Raw genomic sequence first — 27,806 nt, forward strand, 5'->3', positions numbered from 1 at the left:
AAGCAGTTTTTAAAACTATGGTTCAGGCATCCAAGTGCCTAATAGCACTGAGCTCTCATTGTACCTGAATGTTCACTATTGTGGATGGCATAAGGCAAATGCCAAGTTGAAAGGTAGGGAATTCTGGGTCAGGCAACTGGAAGGACTAACAAGGAAGAGGGTAGATAAAACCTTATTTGGAAATAATTGCAAACTTACAGACAAGTTGCAAGACTAATACAAGGAATTCCCTTAAATCCTTTACCCAAATTCACCATTTTTAATATTATGCCACATTTATCTTTTTCTCTACTCACACAGTGCACACAAACACATATATGTGTGCACACGTGGGTGTGTTTATTTTTCTGAATCATGTGAGAGTAGGAATCATACGTCATGTCTTTTTTTAAGCCAGGAAATTTAGCACTGAAACAGTACTTTTTACCTATTCTGTCTTTCATATTCAAATATTGTCAATTATCCCCATAATGTCCCTTAATAGGTCCTTTCCTGTTCAATGCAGGATCTAGTCGACGTCACAGACTGCGTTTAATTGTCACGCCTCTTTAGTCTCCTTTAATTGGGCACCATTCCTCTCTTTCTTTTTTCTTTGATGAAATTGACACCTTGGAAGAATACAGATCAATTAAAAAAATAGGATAGTCTTCATTTGGGGGTTGTTTGATTCTTCCTCCTGATCAGATTCAGACGGCCTGTCCCTGGCTGGTGTACAATATAAACGAGGCTGCGTCTTTTAGGGTCTCAGGCACACAAAGGCCACCGACTCTCATTGGTGATTAATTTTGGACACCTGGTTAAGGTGCTGTCTAGGTTCTCCTCCACATTGTTACCATTTTTCCCCTGACAACCAATAAGTTCTGTTTTCAAACACGGACATCCAGTCTTTGGGAATACAAACTAAATGTTGATCATTGAGAATCCAGGAGTACTGTCCTTTCCAGTGGCAAAACATCTTGATGATAAGTTATAAAATCATGGAAGTTTGTAGTGGGTAGAGGCTTTGGAGTTGACAAATGTGTGTGATTTTTAAATTTTTCATAGACTTTATTTTTTTGGAATAGTTTTAGATTCGCAGCAACTTGAGCAGGAAGTACAGAGTCCCCTCCTCCCCACACAGTCTCCTCCACTGTCAGCATCCCACCAGCGTGGTCAGTTTGTTAACCATCAATGAGCCTATGTTGATACATCATTGTCACCCAGAGTCCACAGTTTACATTCGGGTTCACCTTGGTGTTATACGTTCCAGATGTGGTGGGGTTGTTTTTTTTTTTTTTTAAGTTAATTTAGATGTACATTTGCTGGACTCAAAATATTCATGGCTGTTACTTTTCTAAGTTCTTCTACAAGAAAGACATCTCTTTGTATCTTGTTTTTAATGATGCCTCTTCCTTTATTCCTTTTTATAATGATTATACCTTTATAGTTTACTTCACTTTAAGGTCAGCTTTTAATACCATATCGACGGAGAGGGAGAAACTGAAGCAACTGATGGAACAGGATGTCTCCGCCTCCCCCTCTGCCCAGGTCCTCGGTCTGAAGCGTGCCCTGTCATCCGTAAGTTACATGTCTGTGTCCCAGAAATGCCTGACAGCGTGTCCAGGGTCATGAACTTTTTATATTTTCCATCTCCATGGGTGTGTTGAAAATTCATGGTTTCCATCATTGTGTTGAAAATTCGCGAGAAAACCAAAACACATTATCCAAATTATACTTCTGACCTTTCGTCAATTCTGCTTATTCTAAACCCCAAAGCTGAGCCTACCCCAGGTCTTAGTAGCTAGTATTTCATTGAGCATTAGATATTTTGTTTGGTTTCCTCCTGTTTATCTTGATTTTCCTGTTTTTGTGAAGCTTTTGTTGTATGTTTGTGTGTCTTACAGACCCTTGTTAATGCTTACAAAATCTGACAGTTTGCAGATTCCGTACCTAAGACTTCACAGGCTTAGATTGACTTTCCAGATGACAGGTACAGGCAGCAGAGTGAAATTTTGAATTCACACTCTCATCTTCTCTACTGCACTGCTCTGATCCTATTTACCTGTTTACAGCACGTCTCTTTCAAAGACGGGAAAGTGATTTGATTTGATCGTACAAAAACATTTAGCTCCCACCCGCTCCCCCTTGAGCACGAGCCATAAGGAGTGTCAGGTAATCATTGCGTCTTCATAACAACAGAAAAATCACTGCCAGGCCTCAGATGTTTTTGAGTAAGCCATCCTGTCATTCACTGTCTCCTTTTTTTCATCAATTCCAGTTTATTCCTCAGAAGAGCTGGGCTCCATTGAAGTGGGATGTCCCAGAACTCTGCTTTGAATAGCTGACAGTGCCTGGCTGCTCCCTCTGTATCTAACAAAAAGCTGAAGAACTTTGGAGATAACATACTTATTTGCTCCTACTCTTGCTTATACTTTGGAATCCCTACTATAAAGAGAGAGAGTGTGTGTTCACACGTGTGAAATCACCATCGGAAGCAGTACTGAACTTGCGATTTAGGGTCACGTAGGGGAGGTGAATGTTAGGATCTTGTTTTCAGAGTCCACTTCAAGCAGTGAGAGGACTAGGGAATATCCATTCATGTTTTCTACTCATCATCTAACTGACAAAAGTAAAGTGATGCACTTGGTGTCACGTTAGTGGTAAACACGTAACCAGTGGTACCTACTGTTCTTGTAAAATACTTAAGGAACAGTCACTCAGTTGAACATTCCCAGTATGTTATCTTTGAAAGAAATAAAAAATAGCATGGATTTATTTCCTACTTAGAGTTTTAATATTGTCTGCCCTGAGGAGCTCTGGGATTTTTAAGGTCAGAGATGGAAATACCCACTTGTGGTTTGTAATGGACAGCCAGCCACACACTGGGTATTACTTTGGTTTGAGAGAAGCAAGGTGGGTTTTTTTGGGGTTTTTTTTCCAAGTTTATTTTTCAGTGGTGAAAAGCATTTCTTATTGTTCCCAGTAGGCTGGCCTTTAGTGCATTTGGTAATTACCTCTGATGGGCTTCCCTGTGGTCTTCCTCTCCCCTGGCCTCCTTCTGTGGAGGTCCAGCCTCATTTTGTTAATCTGTTTGTCCAGTAGAGACCATGAGACCCACTTGGCCATGGTATCTCAGACCAAAGTCAGTACCTTCCCTAAGGAATTTTCTCTTACCCATGTTAAGGAATTTGGAAACTTACAATAAAACAGAATGAATCTTTAATTTTTGGCTTGGATTTTTGATTAGATTTAAGACTTGTTTTATTTAAAAATAAAATTTTAGAGTTATCTCAGGGCTATTAGAATGGATATGTTTGTGCTATATGCAGTCTTTGCGTTTTTCTTTCTCCTGGTTGTGGCTTACAAAGGAAAGAGAAGCTACTAAAATGACACATCTTTCAGGCCATGCTAAGATTCTAAGCCACTGGTACAGATTCCAGCCACTTACACCAAGACACCAGCAACGTACTGGCCAAAGTGAGTGCCCCATCGAGATTGTTACATGTAGTTCTGTGATTTAGGAAACATTTATTCATTGTTTCCTAAATGATTCTCGAGAATTTCCAAATAACCCATTCCATATGTGGTTACTGAAAAATAAAGCCAAAATTCTTGTTTGAGATCCAGGCCGTGGACTAGACATGGGCATCCTTCTATGCCCTCAGCAGGTAGACCCTCTGGGCCCTGATGGGTGGGAAAGGCTCTGAGCTTCTTGGAAGAGAGTCAGAAAGACAGACAGACAGGATGGGTCTGTGTGCGGACACCTGGGGAGCTGATTTTGGGAGTGTCTGCTGGGCCAATCAAGTGAACCTACCTCTTTCTAAAGACAGATCATCTGGAGAACAGTTGATCACAAAGCACTCAGGGTATCAGCATGAAAGAAACACCTTCCTTTTCCTTTCTCGTCCCTTCCTAGTTGGGAGGTTAGCAATAGCGGGTCAGACCTGCCCAGGGAGGAATGAAAGAGGTCCAAGGTGGGCTCACAGGTGCTTGCATCTCATAACCCACCCCCTTCCCAGGGCCCTGAGTCTTAGCCTTTACTCAGGTAAGTGAGCTCTTTTTTTTTTTTTTTTTTAATGAAATATCTTAGTCATGAAGAATAAGTATAAAACAATCAATATCTATATTGTAAAACAGTGAAATTAATCCTCGACAGAGTCTGCTCAGCACACTTTCTAAAATCCAGTTCAACTAATGTGATAATTAAGTAACATTAAAATCCATCCACTCATAAGGGGTGCGAGCAGCATTTTTATTGAAGATGAGAGAGAGGCTTGGACTCTTGAGGAGGGAGCTGATCAAGGAAGGAGACTAAAGACAGCTGGGAAGGGGGAGGGGCCGAGAAACCACTAGTAATAAGAGCTGTAGGAGTTGGTGATTTCCTTCTCCACCGACAGGAAAGCCTTACTAACCCCTCTTTCCATGCCTGTAAGTGAGATTCTAGAAGAGCCTTCATTTCCAGTCTTTAATATCTTGTATCTGCCAGACATTTTAGAACCAGTATCCTGTTGGATAATGTTCAAGAAAAAAGGTCCAGGAAGTGCCCTGCTCAGGGTTCTGCCACGCTGGGCCCACCGCTGTGCTCTTCTGAAACCTCCATTTATTAACGGAGCCCCACTATTTTTAACGTGTTCCAGGCCCTAGCACAAAACACAGATCTTAAAGAACGCTTACGCAGAATCCATGCTGAGTCTCTGCTCCTCGACCCCCCTGCTGCTGCCAAGTCGGGGGACAGTCTGGCAGAGGTGGGTAAGGCTCCGGTCTGGTAATGTCACCGCGTCCCACCCCCACCTGACGTCCTCTGTCCCCGCAGGCCTCCTTGCTCCCCCCGGGGTGCTGCTCCATCACTACGGCGGTTTCCTTGAAAGGAGGCTGCTAGCTGCACTTGGAAACTGCTGCTTCCCCCCAGATCTCTTCTTCCCTTTGTATTTCTCTCCCCCATTCTCCTCCTGAGGATCACCTTTTTCTCTTGATTTTGCTGGATGGGGGCGGTGGGGGGCAGTAGAGAGATTTTCTCCTGTTGTTTCTGAAAGAACCCAACTCTCCCTGACCTACAGTATCCCAGTGCCCTGCCGGCTTCCTTTGCTCCCTCTCTGAGAACCACTGTCCTCTTTCTTTGTGACTGTTTCCTTTCTCCTGTTCCTTCAATTTTTTTTTTAATCTGGAAACACAACTGTACTTTCTGAGGGGGAAAAATGACTACAATTGAAGTGTCTTGGTCAGTTAATAGTACATTAAAAATGTCTTTTCTCAAGACTCAGGATGTTTGTCCAAAATAGCCTTTGAATGTGTTTAAAATGAGAAACTTCAGAAAAATACAAGTGGGTTACTTGAAAAATCAGTAGAAAAGGGTAATGAAGGTCAAAATTGTTTTTGACGATCTCTTATAGTTACATGCCTTCCTCAAAGTGTGCTAAATTTTTCATTAACGAATGTGTTAGACTGAGAGCATTTAAAAAAAAATAAGGAAGGTCAGATACGGGGGGGCGGGGTAAGTTATTTGAAGGGGTTTCTCATGTTTAATCTTAATCCATCTTCCTCCTTTTTCTGTCCTCAAAACAAAACCCAGACACAAAACCTTTGCTCCCTGGGAAGCTGTTGTGTCAGGTGGTGGGAAAACTAGGTGCTGAGATCAGTCAGACGGCAAGGCCCGGACTTCCACCTCTGCGTGGGGCACAGGCTGTGCCACATGCTGACGGGTCCTCTTCCGACGGGGTGGTGCCCTTTCTCTGCAGAGGCCCATCGGCCCCTCTTTCCTTCTGAGATAACATGTCAGTGGTTGACTGTGAAATTCCTCTGCACCTTCTTCTGCCCCCTAAGAGATCTTTTCAACTTTAGCCCAGACCTAAACTGAGTCCCCTGCAGGACTGAGCACCTAAACATTACCTACGGGGGCCTTCATGTCAGGCCTGGGCAGAGAAACGTGCTCCCAGGTGGGCTCGTTTGCTAACCGTGACCCGCCATCACTGAGGGTGGCGTGCTGCCCAGCACCGTGGCATTCTACGCGGTTTCACGCCTGTTCCCAGGCAGCTCTTAACCTTTTAAATTGTCACCTAATTACACTGATCTATTTAACAAGCTATTAAAGAGGTAAGTGGCAAGTTGACCTTCATTTCTGGCTTTATAAATTTATGCTCAGCATGTATACTTGGGGCTATTTACATTTTGGAAAGGGGACCAAAGCCGCGGTCTTTTAAAATGCATGTTTGTAAACTGATCTCACCAGTAAAGTACCTGAAGGCTTAAGTGCTGTACATTGTCTGTGAGGAGGGGCAGGAACATCCCTCAGGCTCACACCGTCCAGAATAACTTTCTGGAGTTAATGATGCAGTTGTCTCCTTGACCTAGTTCCTCTTGCAGTGATTTTCTGTTATCTGTGTTTTATCCTGCTTTTCATAGAATGACTCCATCTAACTTCCCCAGTGAGGGAAAGGCCATTGTTGCCTTCAGGAGATAAGAGTGAGTGGAAGTGGCTGCCCCAGAGCCTGAAAACTAGACTCCGGTGACTTTTTGCAGGCTCCTCACACTGTTGGAATGGCAGTCCCCTCAGTGGGCTCAGCCCCGGGTGCTCCGTCTATTTAGGACCCCTTACTTTCTTTGCTTACTTTCTGTTTCCTTTTAGCTGCACAAATTACCTATCTTTGGTGTTCTAAAATCCACTTGGATTCTAAAATCTCCCCTCTCCTATCAAAAAGTACTCTCTCATTCTATCAAGTCCTTCTATTTTAAATTTCTGAATGTGAATATTTACTATAATCAGGTTATAAGTTCTTAGATTATTTTGTGTTGTTTTAGATTCCAAATGAAAGGCCAAGTGAATTTGAGGATGACATCCTACTAAATCTAAAGTCTATTTAAGAGACTCAATAAGCAAGAACTTGAAAGAAAATTCTAAAGAGGACGGAAATTTGACCCTTTTAATTGCCCATTTGCTAAATTTCATATACACCTGAATGCATTATCTCACAAAACTCTAACCATGGCTCTGTGAGACAGGTGATATATAGTTTCATTTTAGAGACAAAGAAACTAAAGCCCAGAGAGGTTAAGTAACTTTCTCCAGGGCACACAGCGAGTAAGAGATAGAGCTGTGATTTCAGTCCACGTCTAATGAGTCCCGAGCACTTGTTTTCTCAGCAGCATCACGCTGCTGTGTGGTGAGGAGTGACCCTCCAAGCCAGGAATAAAACACTTGGTGAAGCTCCAATCATGAAAATACGGTGGTGGTGGGTAAGGATGGGACAGGATAGCCATTTCAGGCATAATACCATTTTGTATATATTAAAAAAGAAATATATGATAGAAGAGGCTCAAAAATCAATGGGAACGAGATGGATTTTTCAGTAAGTTAGGCTGATACATCTCAAAAGCAGTTTTGGAAGCAGTTTAAATCTTTCTATCACACACTCAGATGAATCACTAGTGAATTAAATTCAAACTGAAAAATATTTGAATATTTATCAAATTGTCAGAGTAAGGAGGACTTCCTAAATGTGGAAGCAATAGAAAAAATACAAAAGAAATGTTGGCTAAATTTGGATTTTTTTTTTTTAAGGAGCAAAATGGTATATGTAAAAAAATAAGAAGGCAAATAATAGACTAGGAGAAAATATTTTCAGTGAAAACAACAGCTTACATAATGTTAAATAGGTGATAACATCTTTAATATGTAAGTAATAAGGAAGAACAAGCAACTTAAGACCTTAACAAATAAATGGGGAAGAAGACACAATTCACACACAAAAATACCAAATACAGACAGTTTTTTAAGACTTTTTATTTTGTGATACTTTTAAATTTACAGGAAGTTACAAAGACATGCAGAGGGAGGCCCGTGCGTCCTGTCCTAGCCTCCCTCCCCATTAACATCTTAACAGCCAGTTTTTTTTTTTTTAAGGAAAACATGTTCAACCTAATTCTTAATGAAGAAATGAAAATTAAAACAATTAGAGTAGAACAAAATTTGTCTAAATTAGAGTATTCAGTGGCCATAAAGATGTAGAGAAAATAGAGCTTCCCCTCCTTGTTGGTGTAATTAGGTGATACACGTTTTACCTGGAACGCTTTTAGTAATTCTACTTCTGAGAACTGAGTCTAAGAAATAATGAGACACCGGCAAAGACACATTTGCAAATGTGCTCACAATCTTTACCAATTTGGAAATAACCTTAATTTCCAATAAATGAAATGGTTACTCTGTGACACACATATATAATAAATCTATCAGCTAAAGTTCATTGCCTCAAAGAACTTTTAACAGCTTGGGGGAAAGTTACAATATAATGTTAAGTAAATATGACAGACTATATAAAGACTATGTACAGTAGGATCCCAGTTTTTCAAACTTAAAAAAAATCTAAAAACAAATATTTTAACATAAAAAATACAGCCACAGGTTAATAGGGGACACACCTGGGTGATGACATTTTAAGTGACATTTATTCACATCTTTCTGTATTTTCTGTTTTGAACACATTCCTTTTATATTCAGAATGAATGTTAATTTAAGAAGTTATCATGGTACAGTGTTGTTTGGGGGAAATTTATTAAACTAGGTAGGTAGATAGATAGATGACAATTATTTGGCAAAACTATATATATATAGGTAAAGAATTGGAGAGAACTGTATAAAATGCTTACAGTGGTTGTTCTGGTGTCATGGGATTATGAGTATTCTTGCCTCCCTTTTCTCTGCTTGTTTATCTTTTTGTGATGTAAGAAATAGATAAACAACCACTCATACCTTACAAACTTGAGGGGTTATTATTGACTTGAACTGACCAGATTAATATTTTAATACATGAAGTCCTGGGCTGTGCAGGACACTGGGCTGGGGGCCGGGGGCCCTGCGGTCCTGCTGAGTTTCAGGTGGGTAGCGAGACGAAGTTGCTGGAATAATGCAACACCGGACAGGGCTAGGACTAGGTATGTTATTTTCAGTGTTGATCAGCCAAGAAATCCTTCTAACCTATCAGCCTCAAGGAGAAAGATATAGCGAGAGACAGAGTGACTGGTACTAAATTAATGAGAACAAGTAAATAAATCATTAGAGCCTGAGGTGTCGGTGGCCCAGCAGAGACACAGGACAGCTCTGCCGTTTCAGGGAGCATTGTGGGAGCTCAGCTGTTCCCCACACCAGCGTGTCTCCTCTTGTGAGGAGAGAGACCCTGCCCTTCAAGGTGACAGCTGTGACGCTTATTTATAGATCCTAAAGGGATCTTTCTCTTTGTTAGAATGGAGAAGAAGCCTGCTTTTCAGAAGGCTGTATGGATATTAAAATAGGTAGGATCTTTTAGATCTTAATTAGGAAAAAGCTAAGAGGAAGGGATGCAGATTTAAATGTGTTCCTAAAGTAAACATTCCCTAAAGAGACCACTTGACCTTTACAATTATGAAAATCCGCCAGGGGTCCTCCTGTTACAGCATCCCCATCTGAGTTATAATTTGTTTCTGAGACTGAGGGGTGTGTCCTGCACTTAGAAAACTTCTGGGAAAGGCTTTAAGTTTTGTTCCCCAAATTATTCTGGGACTCATTTCTCAGGCACATAAAGGCATAGAAGCAGCTCCTTTATCAGCCCAGTGAGAAACGTGAGCAGTTGGGAAGTTCAGGGAACAGTCTTTTCTGATTCAAAGGAATCAAGTCATCTTGTCCCAAATTCGTTCTCATCCCTCAGGGTCTAGTCAGGTGTCATCTCTTCTGTGAAGCCCTCTCCAACCAAGGCCCCTGATAGAATCAGCCTCTCCTTCCTCGCCGCTTCCGCAGGGCCTTCTGTGTCGCGGTCTTGGGCTCATGTGTGTAGGGTGCGTCCTCTGTATCCCTCTCTTGGGCCAGAAACCTCGTCCTGTTCATCGTCATGTCCCACCACCGCCAGCACAAAGCAGCTGCTCAATTTCTTGAGTCAAATTGACTTTTCACTGTGCTTGAATAGAAAGCACATTCCCAAAGTATTTAGGTCCTTCCCAGAGGAAAAGTCCAGACTCAGTGACGCAGGGAACGGAGTGTCAGCAAGAGGAGAAAATCATGATATTCTGTTGTGTTGTTTGTGGAGAGGCTTATAAAGGGGACTGGGGACTTTGCTTGCAGAGTCAGTGTGGTTGGAGAGAGACAGACAGAGAATTTATCTCATTTATCCAGTGAATAATGAATAATCTGCCACCAGGGACACTTCTGGACCAAAGCACACTGTTTATTTGTCAGGAGATGCTTCAGAAGCAGCCTGCGGGACTCTGGGAGAAAATAGAGGCAGAAGAAAGCTGTGTTGCTCTGAACCAGCCATGCAAAGACATGCATTCAGTACAATTCAGAGGAAATTGTAGGGTGAAAAGAAACATCCTGCCCTGGTAGAGAATAAAAGGATATGATTCAGAGAGCGCTGGAATTTTTCCCGTCTTACACAGAACAAAACCTGACCTGCACAGTCTTGTTTTTGCTTTGAGATTTATTATGTGTGTCTGAGCTGTGATAGTGCCTGTAAGTGAGGCGCCCATTTAGGGGAGACCTTTGCTTGTCGTTGTGTTTCACGTGAGGCTTGCCTCTCCTTCGCTCTGGAGCTGCCCTCTGCCTTGAGCTGCCTGTGTGTCTTGGCCGTCACCTTGTGCATCGTGCAGCAGGAGCAGTTGTTTGTTTTGCTTCCCTTGAGGCTGTTTCTAAATACACACATTTTTGGTTTTGTCTTTCAAATAGGAAAACTCCAGAGACGACAGTCGAGCCCTGGTCCATCAGCTTTCCAATGAAAGCAGACTCTCCATCACTGACTCCCTTTCAGAGTTTTTTGATGCACAGGAAGTTCTGTTGTCTCCAAGCTCTTCAGAAAATGAGGTTTGAGCACTGTTTTCAGTTACGTGCCTGAAAAAAATCTCTTTTGAGGGGAGGGATCGCTCAGTGGTAGAGCACATGCTTAGCATGCATGAGGTCCTGGGTACGATCCTCAGTACCTCCGTTAAAAAAAAAACTCTTTTGTTGCTTTACCCATTTAGTAAATATCCATATTTAGAAACACTAAAACTCAATGAACCTTTTTATCATTAAACTCTGAGGATCTTCTTATAACTCATACTCCAAAAAGCACAAAAGGCTATAAGATCTTAGGAAAAAAAGGTGGTGAAAGTAAGTGTTGGGCACGTCTTGGTTTCTGTTATTTGATTCGTTACACTTCTTTTCAATTATAGGCTAAGTATTTTGATTACTAACTATGTGATAATGTGTTATATCCACCACAGGGCTAGGCGTTAGTATCCTGTATATTTTTTAATCATTGAATTTGCTCTATAGTAATTTATAGTATATAATTATTGTTATTTTAATAATTACAATATGGTCATTGTAATTAATTTATAATTATATTGCTGTGTGTGTACGGATAATTTTTCCCCTTCAGTAGAGAAGTACTAATACTGTTTATCTATTAATTTCTGTAGAAGATTCTTTTTTTCACAAGTAGTTCAAAGACAAATTGTGATTCATTCTACTCAAACACTAACAGACTCTGAAAAAGCAGTCTGAATTAATATGAATTTTTATAATAACTGAAATCTGGAGTTTACTTGTATTTTCCTTGTGAGAATGAACCAAGAAAGCATTAGAATTTTAATAATGGGTATTTTCTGTGAACACCTTATAGGCAGACTGATGTGTGGGCCTTTATGAAAACAGCATCCAAAATTATTTCTGTCCCTTTGTAATGTGGGATTTAAAATGTTTGATCACTTGACGTAAAGGTTTTATGAAAATCTGACTTGCTTACTCTGATGTATATTATTTCTTCTTCCCATAGATTTCTGAAGATGATTCATATGTCAGTGACATAAGTGACAACCTTTCCTTAGACAATCTCAGTAACGATTTAGATAATGAGAGACAGACCTTGGGTAAGATTTAATTTATTTGATTTCTAAGTGTTTGGTTCTTTACAGAATACTAGTAAGCATATACAGAGTACCTGCTGCCAACAGAGGACTTGGCCAGTTCTACATCAGAAGCTTAAGACGTGGGCCCCACCGTTGAGGTTTTTATAATCTAGATGGGGGCACGGCACTCTCATGTGAAACATGCACTCATTCAAATGCCTGTGTCTGCTCGTGCAAATTCCTGTTTTTATAAAGTGAAAGTATATCAATTATGTAAGTATCAAATTAATGCAATAGATTCCTTATCTGGTCAAACATTCTGTCTGCAAACATTAGAATATAGCTTTTTGCCTTTAGCTATCTAGTGGTTTGCATAGTTTAGGAATTCTCTAAGACTTACAAAAGATCTGATCTAAGTGGTAATTTAGTCTCAGATTCTTCAGGATAACACATTTGAAGGTAACACACTGCTACCTCCTTAGGGGTAGGGCTTCAGGAACCCTAAGGTATCCCTTTATTACTGGTTGATCCCAAGAGTGAAAATGAATGATGCCCAGGAAATTTTAGCTGGTACCGAGGGGTACCTGGAGTGTCTGCTATCTCCAAACAGCTCTGATTTAGGAGTTGGATAAGCAGACTGAAACCTGTTTAGGAAGGCGACCTTCAGAAGAATCTGCCCATTGGACAGGTCTCTACGTGGGTCCTGTAGCATCAAATACTCTTAGTCTTGGTACTCAGTGTGCCTTGAGATCTCTAGGTTTGTCTGTGGCAGAACACCACCTGTTTTTATATCTGCATAGAGGACAAGACCCTTTTTTATTTACACATCAGGGCCTGTGTGATATTTCAGTAAGTATGTGTGAAGTATGATGATCATGAGTTGTTATCTGAATGCCAAAGAACTTTTTCTTTGAAGACCACGCACAAAAAAAAGGCAGATTATCTTGCTGTCCTCTGGAAGAACATCCTTTCAGCGTCACACCTACTCATTGTGCTTTGTATCTTTCTTGAACTGTTTCTAGAGAGGGGAACCCTTTGGTGGAGAAGTCTGAGAACCAGTGACTCAAAGGAGAAGCCCAATAATATAGGAGCAAATTCATGTACTACTTTTTTTTTTTTTCGAAAAACTAAAGAAAAATGAGGAGGCATCACTTATTCCCTGAGCAAACAGCACACAAGCTAAAATGAGGGCTCCCACGTGGATGAGAAACAAATGCTGAAGTCCTCCTTCTGTCTGAGGCCCTAGGGAGGGGCCCCAGGGGAACACAGAAATGAGGGTTCAGATGTCAAAGTTGGGAACAGAGGACTTGCCCCGAACCTTAGACCACAGCTATGCTGAGTTGACACCAGCCAGAAAAAGCATATAAGAGGGGAGGGCTGGTTCTCTATGTCATATTCCACAGCCATTTTGCTGGATTACTGATCAACATTGCCTTAGCTTGAACAAACACTGGGCCAAACCCAGCTTTCTTCTTTGGCAGTATTTGGAAGATTAGATTTCTGCACATCAGTACTCTACTTACTATAGAAATAACCTTTGCATCTTAAGCTACAGTATTGCCTACAGAAGGAAGTAGGATTGGATCAAGATCTTGATAAATTATCACACTACAGTTCCTCTGAGCCCATGGTAGATGCTAGGAATTTGGAATGCTTCCTATTAATTTTTTCCCCCTAAAATCAGAAGGCACATCTTAGGATCTCACTGTGATGGGTGCTGTGTGGAGGTTTAGTGGTTAGGAATCTAGATTCAGGGATCAGATGTCCTAGGTTAACCCCAGTTCTGTCACTGGTTATGTGTTCTAGGGAAGTTACTTAATTTCTCTGTGCCTCAATTTCTTCATCTGTAAAATGGGGATAATCATACTGTTTACCTCAAGAGGTTGCTATGAAGAATAAGTGAGATAATATATGCAGAATGCTTGGAAGACTGTCACAGAGAAAAAGCTGGATATGTATTAGCCATTATTAGTAGTTGTTTGGTAGTCTTTCAAAATTTAGTGTAATCAAAGAAAGTATTTTGGAATTACATGGAAAGCTGTTTTTAAAGACTATTATCACTTGCAGCTATTTACTTGTGTAAATCAAATTTTTGCCCATGTTGAGCAATCAAAACAAACTCAGAATTTAATTGGATGCTTAGATTACTAACATGAGAGCTCAAAGTGTGACCCCCAGTTTTATATTCTGTTCATTAAAGCAGCTTCGTTATTCGGAGTGATTGGCTTTATAATAAAATACCACTTTCTCATATGACGGTATAACGCAAAAGATTTCCTTTGAAAATAGGCTAAATTGAGGTGGGAAAAGAATTTCAGAGCATGAAGCAATGGAAGTTGCTACAAAGGAAAAGATTGATAGATGTGAACCCCTAAAGTGTATGTGTTTCAGTCACGAAAAAAGTGCATAGACCAAATTTAAAGGTAAATATCAACGGGGGATTAAATTATAAAACAAATACAAAAACAAGAGATTGTGTCTTAATATAGAAATAGGAAAGCATACAATTCAGAGAAGGAGCAATATCCACAAAAGGGTTCCACACCACGCCAGGAACTTTTTTTGACTGTAAATTAACACAAGGAGCTAGCACTGCCCGCCTAACGATTTGCCAAGAATTCAAACAAATGCTGACAAGTCTAGAAAGACCTCAGAACATGGACAATGGCATATGCAGCTGATAAATGGGAAACTGATACTGCCTTTTGGAAGAGTGATCATATGAATCAAAATTCTAAAACTGTTTTTGTAATCTTCAGCATAGTAATTCCATGGCTCTATATGCTAAGAAAATAATCAGAGGTATAGTCAAATATCAGCAAAATGCTGAAGCAAATCTTAAAGTCCAACAGTAGGTGAGTGATTCAGTATTATGGCTTAGTCATAGCATGGGATTTTTACAGTCATTGAAGATGAGGTTTTAGAAGACTTGAATAGAATGGAAAAATGCTTATGTTAATTGCTTGAGCAGAACATTGAACTATACAGACATTGTGAGCTAAATGGAAATACTCTGAAATATAAATGGCTGCTACCTCTGGGTAGGGGGATAATGGATGACTTTTACTTGTTTTTCATTTTCCTATAATACAGACAACTGATTTATCAGAATTTGAAATGACTTTTTACCACCATCTTTTTTGTTTGTTTATTTTTTGTTTTTCTCTTGGGGGTAGGTAATTAGGTTTATTTATTTACTTATTTAATGGAGGTACTGGGGATTGAACCCAGGACTAAGCATGCATGCTAAGCATGCACTTTACTGCTGAGCTATACCCTCTTCCCCTGAAATGACTTTCTCAAAAAGAGTATGAAAGTTTTTATCAGACCTTGAAGTGCTTTTTAAAAAGAGTTGAAAAGTAATCTGGCATAGAAGTAATCCAATTCCCAGTTTTACTCTAAGTGCATATAAACTCTGAGGAACCAGCTTTTGAGGAGGAATGTGAAGACCTCCCTGTGAATAAAGTCCATGCACTTTAGTGCTTGTAATGTGGGGTACCTCAGTTAGCTGCTCAGAATTATTTTTATTTTCTGACTTTCCATCATAATCTGGAAAACTGAGATTAACAGTATCATTGAGTACTTGCTTGGTAAGGTTTTATTCATGGTTTTTTTTTTTCTGTTTAATAATAAAGTAAAATTCAAATCCTTATAAGGCAGCCAGGCTTATTTCCCTTCCAGGGCCTGTTCTGGAAAGTGGCGGGGAAGCCAAGTCCAAAAGAAGAACGTGCTTGCCGGCGCCCTGCCCCAGCTCCAGTAGCGTCAGCTTGTGGAACATCCTGAGGAATAACATCGGGAAGGACCTGTCCAAGGTGGCCATGCCGGTGGAGCTCAACGAGCCACTCAACACACTGCAGAGGCTCTGCGAGGAGCTGGAGTACAGTGAGCTCCTGGACAAGGCTTCCCGGACCCCCAGTGCCCTGGAGAGGATGGTGAGGACACAACCTGCCACCTGCGCCTCCTGCACCTCCCGCCTCTGCACCTGAGCCACGAGGCCACTCACAGGGCCTGGCAGGGCTGAGCCGGGCAGAGCCAGGCTCCCGTCCCTCTGCTTCCATCTGGATTGCCCTCTAGACAGCTTCATTTCCCAGTGACCTCCAGTTCCCCTCTGCCTGGCTGTTTTCAGTCACCCTGTTGGGATTTGCCTTTTGGGAGCAGTTTCCTGTGACAGTTGGTGCCTAGGGCAGTTCTGCTCTGTGGTTTTGGCATTTTTTTTTCTCCAGAACCTTGCATGTGATTGTTCTGATGTGCCTAGCTGGAAAACCCCTCTTGAGAGCTGTCTGCGTGTTTACTTTTACACCCCTTGAGTGGATAGAATTTAATTTTTTGAATTCTGTTTTTGTTTTTTTTCCCTCCAGTCCAGGATAAATTTTCCTTGAGAATGTTTTTGTTTATTTTTGGAATTGTCCTATCAGCTTCTAAATTTTTAGAAAATATTCACAGAAGAGTTTTTCACATGAGAAAGATTATCCCCCCGGCCACATTTCTCATTTTTTAGAGTAAATAAAACAAACCAACCAACCAACCCAAATAAAACCTCACTCTAGAAAAATTAACCTTCTGTTCTCTACTCAGTGTCAATTCTGATCAAGTGATAGGCCTTCCAATGAAGGGGCCTCCAGGTATTTCGCATCATTCCTCTGTCTTGTGGGGATGGGGGAGTGGGGTACCTTGATGGTAGGACTGTGGCCAGATCAACCCTTTCTATGACCATGACAATTTGTTCTTGAACACTAAGTGTCTCTTCCTTTTTACTTACTCATGTTACCTGCTCAGCATTAGTCGTTCTTTGTGTGGGATGCTGGAACACTGGCGTCTTCCTGCAGATGCAGTCTCTGTTCTGGGCTTTTGCTGATTGGCAAAATGGGACGGCATGCCCCTCAGCCTCAGGGATCCAGCCACCCATCACCCTCCTATTGGTGGAGGATGCCTTTGTTTTCTAAATTCTACACATTCTTCAGTTTAAACCCTCATTAAAACTTCAATTTCTTTAGTGATTTGAAGATTAAGGGGAAATCTTTACTACTGGCTGAAAGAACCATCCTGTGTCACTCCACATACTCTCCAGGGACTTCTCCTATCAAAGAGATTTTCTTTCTTGATACTAATGTTACTAAGTGTAGGAGAGAAAAACAAGCTGTTTATTTTTTATCCTCTTTGTTATTCTTCCCCAGAGAATTTCTGTGAACAAAGGAGGCAAATAGCTTCCAAGGCAAGTGTTAAAAGTTAACATTTGTGGACAGAGCTTTTCTTTAGAGAAAATGATTGACTTTGAAGATGAAAAGCATTCTTAAAGGTGTTTCATTTTTGTAGCAATTTAGAGACCTTTGGGATGTCAGCTGATTGATTGGTGTCATTGACCTTGAGAAGAAGTTTGAGGAAAGGCTTTGCTCTCCAGCACCAGTATGTTAGGAAGGGGAAGAAAAGAAAAGCGTTGAGGAGGAACCTAGCCCATGGATTGTGTTTACTATTCTGAGCAGGAGGGTCAGCTCGGACCCCTGCAGAGTTTTTTTGCCAGCCCACAAGGAGGACGCTTCATTCTGCCTGCTTCCTCCCTTCTTTTATAAATGTGTCATATTTTAAATTGTGAAGGTGATTCGGGGTGTATTCAGCATTCCATATAGATGTGTGACCTTGCTGGTTAAGGGGCAACAAACATCTGAGGAAGCTGAGAGAGGAACAGAACCCACGTTTCCAGAACAGACTGAATCGAGCACAGGGAGGTGATTTTCATAAGCTCTCCAGCTGCTCCAAAGTGTACCACACACTCTGGTGTGAGGGGGTAAGGTGGGGCCAGTATGCAAAAGTCTGAGGAGAGTTATGTGACTAGTGAACGTTTATGAAAGGTGCATAGCTTTTTTTCCAATATAAGAAACTTCATGAAATGAGTTGAGAAGAGGAAACATTGAGATTATTACTCAGTATTAGAAAAGCAAATTTGTCATTGATACTTAGGCTTAATTTTTTGCCCCTTCTCTCTCTAAAGACAAAAAGAATACAGACACATCTTAGAGATACTGCAAATTTAGTTCCAGACCACTGCAGTAGAACAAATATCACAGTAAAGTGAGTCACATGAATCTTTTGGTGTCCCAGTGCATGTGAACGTTATCCTTACATTATAATGTAGCCTGTTAAGTGTGCAATAATAGTATTCTATCTTTATATATATATATGTATGTATGTATGTATGTATGTATGTATGTGTATATATATATACTTGAAAAAAATACTTTATTGCTAAAAAATGCTACCCAGCATCTGACCCTTTGGTGAGTGGTAGTAATATCAGAGACCACTGATCACAGATCTCTATAACAAACCTAGTCATAATGAAAAAGTTGGAAATAATGCGAAAATTACCAAAATGTGACACAGAGACACAAGGTGAGCAAATGCTGTTGGAAAAATGGCACCAATAGACTCAGTTGATGCAAAGTTGCCACAAACCTTCAATTTATGAAAAGCATAGTATCTGCGAAGCACAGTGAAACGAGGTGCGCTGGTACTGTGTCTCGCTGGTGCCCTAAAAGGGCGCGTGTGGGAGATGCTGAGAGCCTCACAGCTGGGGCCAGGAGAGGATGTTGCTCATTTCATGTTAGCCTGTGGTTTTCCTTCCTTTTCCTTTTTGAGTTTTCATTTTTCCCTCCCAGAAAAGCAGAACTTTTTTTTAAAGATACCGTACTCTAGCCTAGGGCTTCTTGTCTAGGAAGTGACTCCCACAGATTTTCTTTTGTCAGAATGAGTTTTTAGGTTTCTGCAATATCACGTTGAGTGGTTAAACATAGGATGCTTAATCCTGAATTTTGAGGGAAGTTTGTTTGTTTTTAATGCTCTTCTTTCCCCTCCTCCCTAAAAGCCTTAGCACGACATCAGATTCTCAGGTATTGTCAGGTTGAGAGTTGCTGGCTCAGCCTAACAGCTCAAAACAGTATAGTTCATCATCTTGAAAGCCTCTGCCCACTTTCAGACATCAGACCAGATGGGCAGTTTGAAAAGGTTTGGTTCACTTGTCTCTGGGCCAAAATGAAACACTATTTAAACCTGCAACTTTAAGCCAAAGGTGGTTTGGGTGTCTTTAAACCAGAGACAAATCTTTGGCTTTTCGAGATAAACTATAAAAGGAGAAAGGGGTTTTATTTTGTTCGTGTCTTTGTGAAAAGAAATTTCTCGGTGACAAAGAAGTAACAAGGTTCTTTCCCCCCTCCCTAGGTGTACGTGGCAGCCTTTGCCGTGTCGGCCTACGCGTCCAGCTACTTCCGGGCCGGGAGCAAGCCCTTTAATCCGGTTCTGGGAGAAACCTACGAGTGTATTCGTGAAGACAAGGGATTCCAGTTTTTTTCAGAACAGGTGAATATACACCCTTTTTGCTTGTTGAGAGGAGTTGCTTATACCTCCCGTTATGCATACTTTTGAAATATTTGTTTTCCACCTTTCACTGGCTTCAGAGCAACTGAGATCATCACAGTGCTTTTACACATAAAGAGAGCGATCGGTTTCCTTGCACTGAAACCTGGCCACCACCATGAGCGTAAAGGTGCTCGCAAGGCTGAGGCTCTCTTGGCTGTATGCGTCCTCCATGCCCTTTCTGTTTAAAGTCATAGTGGAGGGAAGTTTTTAAAGCACAAAGCATTGGCCAAACTGCAGTTTAGAGATTTAAAGTGTGCACCGTCGCACGTTGACATCATCATTCTAGAGCACGGGCGTCCCCACCAGAGTGGGAGCACCAAACAAACACTTTATTCTTGACTTTGATTTAAGAGCAATCATTTGTGTGTTTATTCATTCCATCCATAAATACTTCTCGAGACTGTACCATGTGCCTGGCATCGTTCTAGATGCTGGGCTGCTATAGGGGCCAGGGGGCAGACCAGAATGCCTGTCCCTTGTCTAATGGATGGACATGCCTTATGCGTACATAGCCTGAGTTCCCTGAGATTCCATGGACTATTCCCACCTGTAAGTTAGCAAAGAATAATATTCAAGAACAGTGTCCCTGGAGCCAGCCAGCCTAGGTTCAGGTCTCAGCTCTACCTCTCACTAGGTTTATAGCCAGGGAAAGTCCCTTAACCTCTCTGTGCCTCAATTTCCTCTTTAAAGTGGAGATAACAGTAGTGGTACAGGCCTCAGATGGCTTTGCGATGAGATATTCTCTACAAAGCACTCAGAGCACTTCTTGAAGAATCAAGTGTTATGTGAGTGTTTACTCTCTTTACTGACGTACGACAGCATAGTTGGCAGTAGTGGAATGTTGGGAACATCAGAAATATCTGTCAATAAGGAACCATTTAGCTGAAATAGAGTGCGTACAGGCTGAAAATCAAAACCAGCTCTCACCTGGTTAAGATAGCAGCTGAACATGTCCGCCATCTGCAAACCCCTAAACATCAGCTTGGGAACAGAAACATCATTGTTTTGATATATTTGTCCCCTCAACTCTTAGAAAACAGAGGGAAAAGGGGTGGGTTGCTAACACATTATTTTCCTTTCTGTCCTTGCTGCCTTCTTTGTCAATGGCTTTATAATGTGGGAGTAGGAGGGGGCAGGGTGGTGGCCGAGAGGCTTATGAAGATGGTGGTGGTCTTAACTGTACATGACGAACAGTGTTCTCTGAAACTCAAAAGAAGATGATAATGCAATAATCCCAAGGCACCTTTTTAATAGCTTTGCAGTTAGCAGCTAAAATGAGAAATTACACACTGACACTGGGCCAGTAGGGGGTTAAATCAGTAGTAAGAACTAAGATAATCTTACTCAAATTCAACTGGGTTATTTAAATAGTAACCCTGAAATGGAATGAGAATAAATGAAAATGTAATTTGGTTACCATGGTATTACATGCACTCGTGTGAAAAACCAAAGGCCAAAAATAGCTCCGAACTACAGCAGACAATCAGGACGGGATGAAGAGGCAGAAGAAAAGAATAGTAACGTGAGCTTGTGTAACACCGAGCTTCACTCCTACGGGCCCCTGGCGGGGCAAGGCCGCCTCGGGATCTGCTTGTGGATGCCCTGTGCTGGCGCGAGACAGGAAGCAGACCTTCTGGGCACGTGAGCGCTACGTAACATGGTCTTTAGACCCCTGGAATGGATGGGTCTAAGGAAATAAGCTTGAAAGAGATCTGATCATTGTCAGCAGCATAGGGTGTGCTGAGTGTAATGTGGACCTGCTTTCAAATCCTAATCCCACACTTTGTGTGTGGCCTTGCATAAGCTACTGAAACTTCCTGACCCTCAGTTGTTTCTCTTTCTGTAAAATAGGAATAATCATGCTTGGCTCACAGGGTTGCAGTAAGGCCCAGTGAAATAATGCGTTGCTATATAAAGTACTTGCACACTTAGTATCTGGTTATTGCTCTTATAAGTAGAGGCAACTTTTAAAATGCTTTTTAACATGCAATGTTAAGAACAGCAGGAGGAGTATTAAAATAAGATGGACTGTATCTACTGATTCAAGGGGTTTGAAGGTGGTGTAATGTCACTGGTGAGGCTTGGGCTGAGAGCCAGCCATAGGGCAGCCACAAGTCCTCACAGTTGGCTTCACCATGGGAATACCACCCACCTGGTCATGGGGGAGCCACTTTATCTGTCTGCAATTTAGGCTTATGGCCTCAGTTAGTGATTCTTTTAATATACCCTAGAACAGGTGAGTCTCTCAGGGACAGGTCACACTAGCTAAGCTTACAAGAGACTGATCTATAAACCAGAATGCTACTATACCCCTATACTGTGAAAAATGGACCTGCCTTGGGGGCCAGACAGCTTTGGTATCAGCCTGACCAGGGATACTTTCCCCACAGTTTACTTAGGAAGCCAAAATTGTAGTCATCAGGAGAACGAGAAGGAGAGGGGAACTGTTTAATTCAATGTGCCGGGCTGTCCGCTGCCCCAGGAGTGGAAGGGTTTTTGGCCAGGGCCTTCCTTTCCTGGCCAGCAGGAGACACATCAATTCAGTTTCCCCCACTCCCTCTCTAGCCCTTGTTGGTTCTGCTGACCAGCCGACCTGGTGTGTGTGAAGGCCTTCTAACTTAATACATCTCAGGAGATGACCAGAGCATTTATTCTGTTCATGCTGGTACCTCCCAGCCTGGTTCTTTTTGCTTCTGGCCCAGGAGATAGTCTGTTATGGAGACAGCATGACTCTTCTCTCTTCTGTTATGTGTGAGTGACAGACTTCAGCTTGCAGAGTTTGGGGGCTTCTTTGCTTTCTCCTACCTCTATACAATGAGTAGAGGTTTCTGAATGACAAATATCATCAGGTGAATGGGACCCCTAAGTTAATAGTTGGGGGTGGAATTGTATTCCAAGGAGGACACTGATGGAAATCGTATCTCCAAAGGAAAGAACCTGGAAAGAAACAAAGATAATTCAGCTCTTCTACTTCTAGACAACAGAGTCCGGTGGTTTGGAAAGTGATGTCTATGCCTTTCCTCCAAGCCTTGGGTTCTGATGCCTGAGGTTTTGGTGGGTATGTGGGTGTGTGGAGTGGTCAGTGGCCAAGGAGGCTGAAGTAAGGGCTCAGCTGCACAGAAACTTGCCCCCCCCCCCCGTGTTGTCTCTTACCAGAAAGACCCAAAAACGCAATGTCAGGGTGACTCAGAAACCAGAGAAAGAATTTGCTGTTCAAATTTCCTTTGTAACTATTAACCAAGATTAGGTTTGCAGGGTGCTTTCTGCTTTTCAAATTTATACAGGATCTTACCTGATCTTCCCAACGCCACCTGCATGGCAGGTGAGTCCAGGATCAGTCATAGGTAAGGAGCTGAGATCCAGCACATTAGCGCCTCCCAGGTCCCCTCAGCTTACACCTGCTGTTTCCACTCCTGTGTCCTCTCTGCCTCACCTCTCCCGGTATCCCTCGTGTAGGTTTATGTACTGTGCTCAGAGATGCCAATCCAAGAACAGCCGTCTGTATACTGTTCAGACATTGGGGTTTTCCCTGTCATCATCTCTTAAACCTTTCATCCTCCAAACTCACGTAGGACTTTATTCTCAACTCCCATTGTGGGCTGCGCAGTGGCCTTGTGAACAAGGAATATTCAGGAAGCAATCATAAACATTCCCGTCATATGTTCAAACCTCTGGCTCTTCCTCCTTCTCAGGGGAGGGATTTCCTTTGTGCCAAGAAATCTGATTCAGCCTTGGTTTTCTGAGTAAGCCCAGGAAAGGGGGAGCTCAGAAGGAAAGGACTTCCTCTCCCTCCTCGGGGACCGAGCTTTGTGCTGGCAGGTTATTCCTGACTTGGTTCTCGGGCTGCCTCGCAGGGAGCTGACACATGGGTTGGAGCTTCATCAGGGACTGGCTGGGTCAGAAAACACATTTCAGTTCGCTATGCTGCTTTCTTGGTACCTCTGGGAAAGATTTGGTGTCTCTGAAGGATATGCAGTTAAGCTATTACCTAAAAGTGGCTTTTCCTAATTGCCTATAACGTCAGCTGTCAGATCACTGTTCAAGTCATTTTAACCACTTACCCTCCCAGCCACATACCATTCAGAGTTTGTGGCAGAAAAGCTAATGGAGTTATTGAAAGTTACTAAAATGTAAGAGATTCAACTGAAGTCTTTTTTGTTTGCTTCCTGGGCTCAGCCCTTCTTCCTTTTCTGTTAGTCATCAGAACTCTGAACATTCTTGGCCAGACTTCAAAATACCATACCTATCACTTCCCTCTTTGCACACCCACATCGCCTCTCTGAATGGTCCTTTTATCTACTAGTAGGCAGGGTTATTTACTTCTGATTAAAGTGGCAGCTTATTTACCGACATTATCGAGAGAATTCAAACTGTTTAAATAAAACAAGCAATAAATCAACTGTAAGGTGACTAAACCAGTGCTTGTGCACTTCTGGGTCAAATCAAATCATTACTTAATGTGTTTTTTTGTTTTTTAAAAAAAGAAACCATGTGGTTAGCAAATGAGTACTTAACTCTGAACATAGGAGAAGAAAAAATAATTGGCAGCTGTATTCGCCCTAAAATCAGGCCAGTATCCTTGGCGTCATCCTTAATAGCTTTCTCTCATAATCCACATCCTGTGCATCAGCGATTCCTGGGGTCTTCTTTCCAAAGCCAGTTACTTTTACGCCCTGTCCCCCTGGGGCTAGCCCCCAACCCAAGCCGTCAGCATCAGTGACTGAGATGGTTTCAGTCGACTCATTAACTGGTCTCTTGTTTCCATGGCCAGTTCCTCACCCAGCAGCCAGAGCGATTGCTGCAACGACTTCCCAGGTCACTTGGAACCAAACCCCAAGTCCTGGCCGTGGCCCACAAAGCTCTCCAAGATGCTGCCCGCAGACAGCGGGCCTCCTCCCACTTTTGCTTATTTGGCTTCAGCCACACAGGACTTTTTGCTTCTCCTAAAACATCCCGGGCATCTGCCGGCCCTGGGCAGTGGCCATGTCCTCTTCCTGGGGCGCGCTTCCCCCAGCTGTCTGTGTGGATAACCTCCCTATTTCTCCCAGCCTCAGAGGTTTCTGTTGTAGAGTCCTACCCTACCCACCCTGTCTGGGATGGCGCGCCCACTGCCCAGCCCCCACCCCCACCCTTGCTTTCTTCTCCTTCATACGTTACTACTGATGGACTACGGGCTTATTTGTTTGCTGTCAATCTCACCCATTTCTACACTAAAATGTAAACTCCATGAGGGTGAAGATTTTTGTTTCTTTTGTTTCTCATCGTATCCCCAGGGACTAGGCAGTGCCTGACACATCGTAGGCAGTCAGGGAATGTTGGACGAAAGCCATGGAAAGAATGGCCCCTTGATCCCCTCCCTGGGTGATTTTTGACCTGCCGCCTGTTCTCTTTTCCACAAGCGGCCCTACGTGGTTGGAGACGGGTCCAGAACTCAGAGGACTCTAGTTATGTCTCTGAACAGCTGCAGAACTGATGTATTTCAGGGAGAGTTTTCTAATCTGAAGAAGAAAAACTTACGAAAAGCACAGGTACTGAAATGCACTCCTTCCCCATATGCTTCTCCCGTTAACCGCCCACCTCTTATATAAAGTACATTCAAAGCATAAATCAAAAATGATTAGGTTAGGGTGAAGAAAGACCTCAGATGTACAAATACATTTTTGTATTTATTTACAAAATTTATTAATTGCCAGGGGAATGTCTTGACTTCAGGCTTATAGAAAGAAAGATATGTGTAAATACTTAACACAATAAAAACCATGTATACTAATTTCCTGAATGGGAATCCTTACCAGTCAGAAATTGCTCTTATTTGAGATGGAGAGGAGAGTGATGAAGGAGGATACTAAAAAAAAAAAAACAGTCTGAAGTGGATTTAGCCAATAGGCAGGCAGACAGGGTCTACTCGGGGCTGAGTCAGTTTAGACTCAAACTCAAAATTGAATGCCCTTCTATGCCTGAGTTAAGATGCAAGAAGAGGAAACTTAACCAAATCCCGTGCTAGCAAAGACAGGTTAGATTGTGCTCATTATTCTCTACTCCAGTAGATTTTAGAGAGATTACCATCAAGAAAGATGAAGTGATTAACCGTGAATTACCCCTTTCCATGGGTACTGAAATTAATCAAAGCCTGAATAGACTCTTTTCTGTCTGGCTGGCATCCCTGCCACCTCTGATGCTGGAATTCAAACAGATGTTAGAATGGTAGCATTTTGAAGCCAGAGGGATTCTCAGACCCCATTTTACAAAGAAATCAACGAGACTCAGAGCAGTTGGAAAGATCAGCCTCAAAAGATTCTCTAAATATCCATGAGATGGAACCTTAATGGTGTGCCCAGGCTTTGGGGAGAGACCAGAGCCCAACTCTGAGAGCAGCCACAGAGAGGCAGCTGGGGCATCTCAGGAAAGAGCTTTGGATGTGAAATCAAGGACCTGGTTTAAAGCACTCGCCCTCATCACTAATTAACTGTGTAGCATTGGGCAGGCTCTTTACTGGAAAGAACCCGTTTGCTGATTTATGTAATAAGGGTAATGAAGACAGAAGATTAGCATAGAGTGAAGTGGAAATACCCTCATGACAAAAAGTTAAAATATAATCTCTGCTTACCCCATACTAGCATGTGATCCTGGCACTTTCCATATGTTATCTTTTTTTTAGTTGCAAAGTCAGTGGTACTAGCCCTATTTTATAACTGAGGCCCAGAGGGTGTAAGCATGTGCTTAAGGCCATGCAGCCAGTAGATGATACTGCAGAGTTAGGATCTCGATCTGTGGGACCCCACAAGCTCTCCCTCACTCCCTGACACTGATGCAGCACATGGCCAAGGCTTCAGAAATGTTTCAGGAATAAAATACCTGTTGTCAGGAAATGTATCCAAGAAAAATAAAGCATTCACTTAATTTCCCGGAAAGCTTTGTAAACTTCTTAAAAGCCACACGCACCAAATAAATCATTCCCAAAGGCCTTTTTGAGCCAGAAAGAAATAAGCCAAATCATTGATATTTCACTGTGGAGATTTATTCATTCAGAAAACATCCCTTGGACCCTGTCTCAAGGCACTTTGCTAAGCAATGATTCATTAATCTGACAGAGTCGTTTTAATGGTATGCTAGGGCCTCTTTTATAATTCATATGGACAGCATGTTTATCCTTGTTTTATGGGATTTTAAATTATGAAAGAGTTTATAGTTTTTATATATTGTATTTTGTCTGCTTTGATGTTTATATTTGGCCATACTTCTAAAATGCTTGATCAAGGCTTTGATCTTTTTATTTTTTACTACATTGTTTCTGTGGAAATGAATATCATCCACTTGGTAATAATCAACTTTAAACATGCCTAGTTCTGGGGCAGGGGAACACTGCAGAGCTCCTCTCCCTCTCCGCTGCAAGGTGCACAGGGCAGGTGGGGTGGAGAAGTAATGGGTTGGTATTGTCTAGTTTAGATTTCTGTGATCCCAAGGTTGAAAAGTTAACTCCACTGTTTTCGCTGAGAGCTAGTTGGGGAAGAAGGAGAGACAAGGATGCGGCAGCTTGTGATGTAAACATTCAGGGGGTTGGATTGAAAAGAAGACAATGAAGTCAAGCCGAGAGCTGCACTTCAGGAGAGAGGCTTCTGTGTCCCTGTGTGAGGTGAGAAGCCCGCAGGCACCGGGAGGTGCTCACCTTCTCAAGAGGCCCTTGGGAACTCAGCCCACCCAAGGGACAGCAGTCGGGTGCCTCGCACCTCATATGGGAGCTGGGGTTTATGTCTGTAGAGACCTGAAAGACACCGCACTACTGAAATCTTTGTCCCTACTTTTCTTCAGCCGCCCTGAAGGTGTTATGTGTTATGTGGCCTCGAGGTCACCCTGTCCCTGCCAGTTTTCCACCTGCAGCAGTGGCACAGAAGTGGTTCTCAGACCGAGTTTCTCGCTGAGTCAAGGGGCCAGAGCGAGGCGAGTGGCTGTGGACTTGTCAACCCCCTTCCCTTCCACCCCTGTTCACCTCACGCAGGGCTCTGAATATTCCGAGCTCTTGATAAGATATGTTTGAAGACAAGATGTGGCTACTTAAAACAATTTCTTTTTAGGGGTGGAGACTTTGAAAACCATCTATGAACCAAAAATGCTGGATTTTACCTTTACTTCTTCCCTATCAGTGTGTTTGGAAGTGTCACTTAAACTTGCTCGTTTCAGTCTCCTTGTGTGTAATATGAAAGCTTTGGGATAAATGTTCTAAACGTGAGATACCTTTGCTAAGAACCAGCCAAGTCAGAGAAGTTTCTAGAAACACCACTAGCAGCACTACTGTGGTTCTACTAGTACTGAGTTACAATAACAGCACATATACTGGCCTCATGCCCTGAGTTTTGAACAATGAGCACACGTCAGTTTTTAAAAAGATTTTTCGGCATCTATAAAATTTAAAAGGTTAAGTCTGAGGGGCCTTTTTCTCTTTGGCTTCTTCATGAGTGAATAAAACAGAAGTAATGACCCTAGTGACAGAGGGCAGGGCAGTGTCCTGCCGTCTCTGTTACAGGGGCTCTCTTTTCTAGAATGTAATTGTGTATTTACTCAAGATATTTTTA

At 42.2% G+C, this 27,806-nt stretch overlaps 1 protein-coding gene across 1 annotated transcript in view; it reads left to right on the plus strand.

The window, feature by feature from the left end:
* OSBPL3 (oxysterol binding protein like 3) overlaps nt 1-27,806 on the plus strand; it is a 162,416-nt gene that overhangs the window by 114,241 nt on the left and 20,369 nt on the right. The window contains 6 exon segments of the mRNA XM_006175677.3: nt 1,427-1,557; nt 4,617-4,724; nt 10,664-10,798; nt 11,754-11,847; nt 15,508-15,758; nt 19,039-19,176. Coding sequence (XP_006175739.2) covers nt 1,427-1,557; nt 4,617-4,724; nt 10,664-10,798; nt 11,754-11,847; nt 15,508-15,758; nt 19,039-19,176 — 857 coding nt within the window.

The sequence above is a fragment of the Camelus ferus genome, chromosome 7 (assembly GCF_009834535.1).
Source record: "Camelus ferus isolate YT-003-E chromosome 7, BCGSAC_Cfer_1.0, whole genome shotgun sequence".
Lineage (NCBI taxonomy): Eukaryota > Metazoa > Chordata > Mammalia > Artiodactyla > Camelidae > Camelus > Camelus ferus.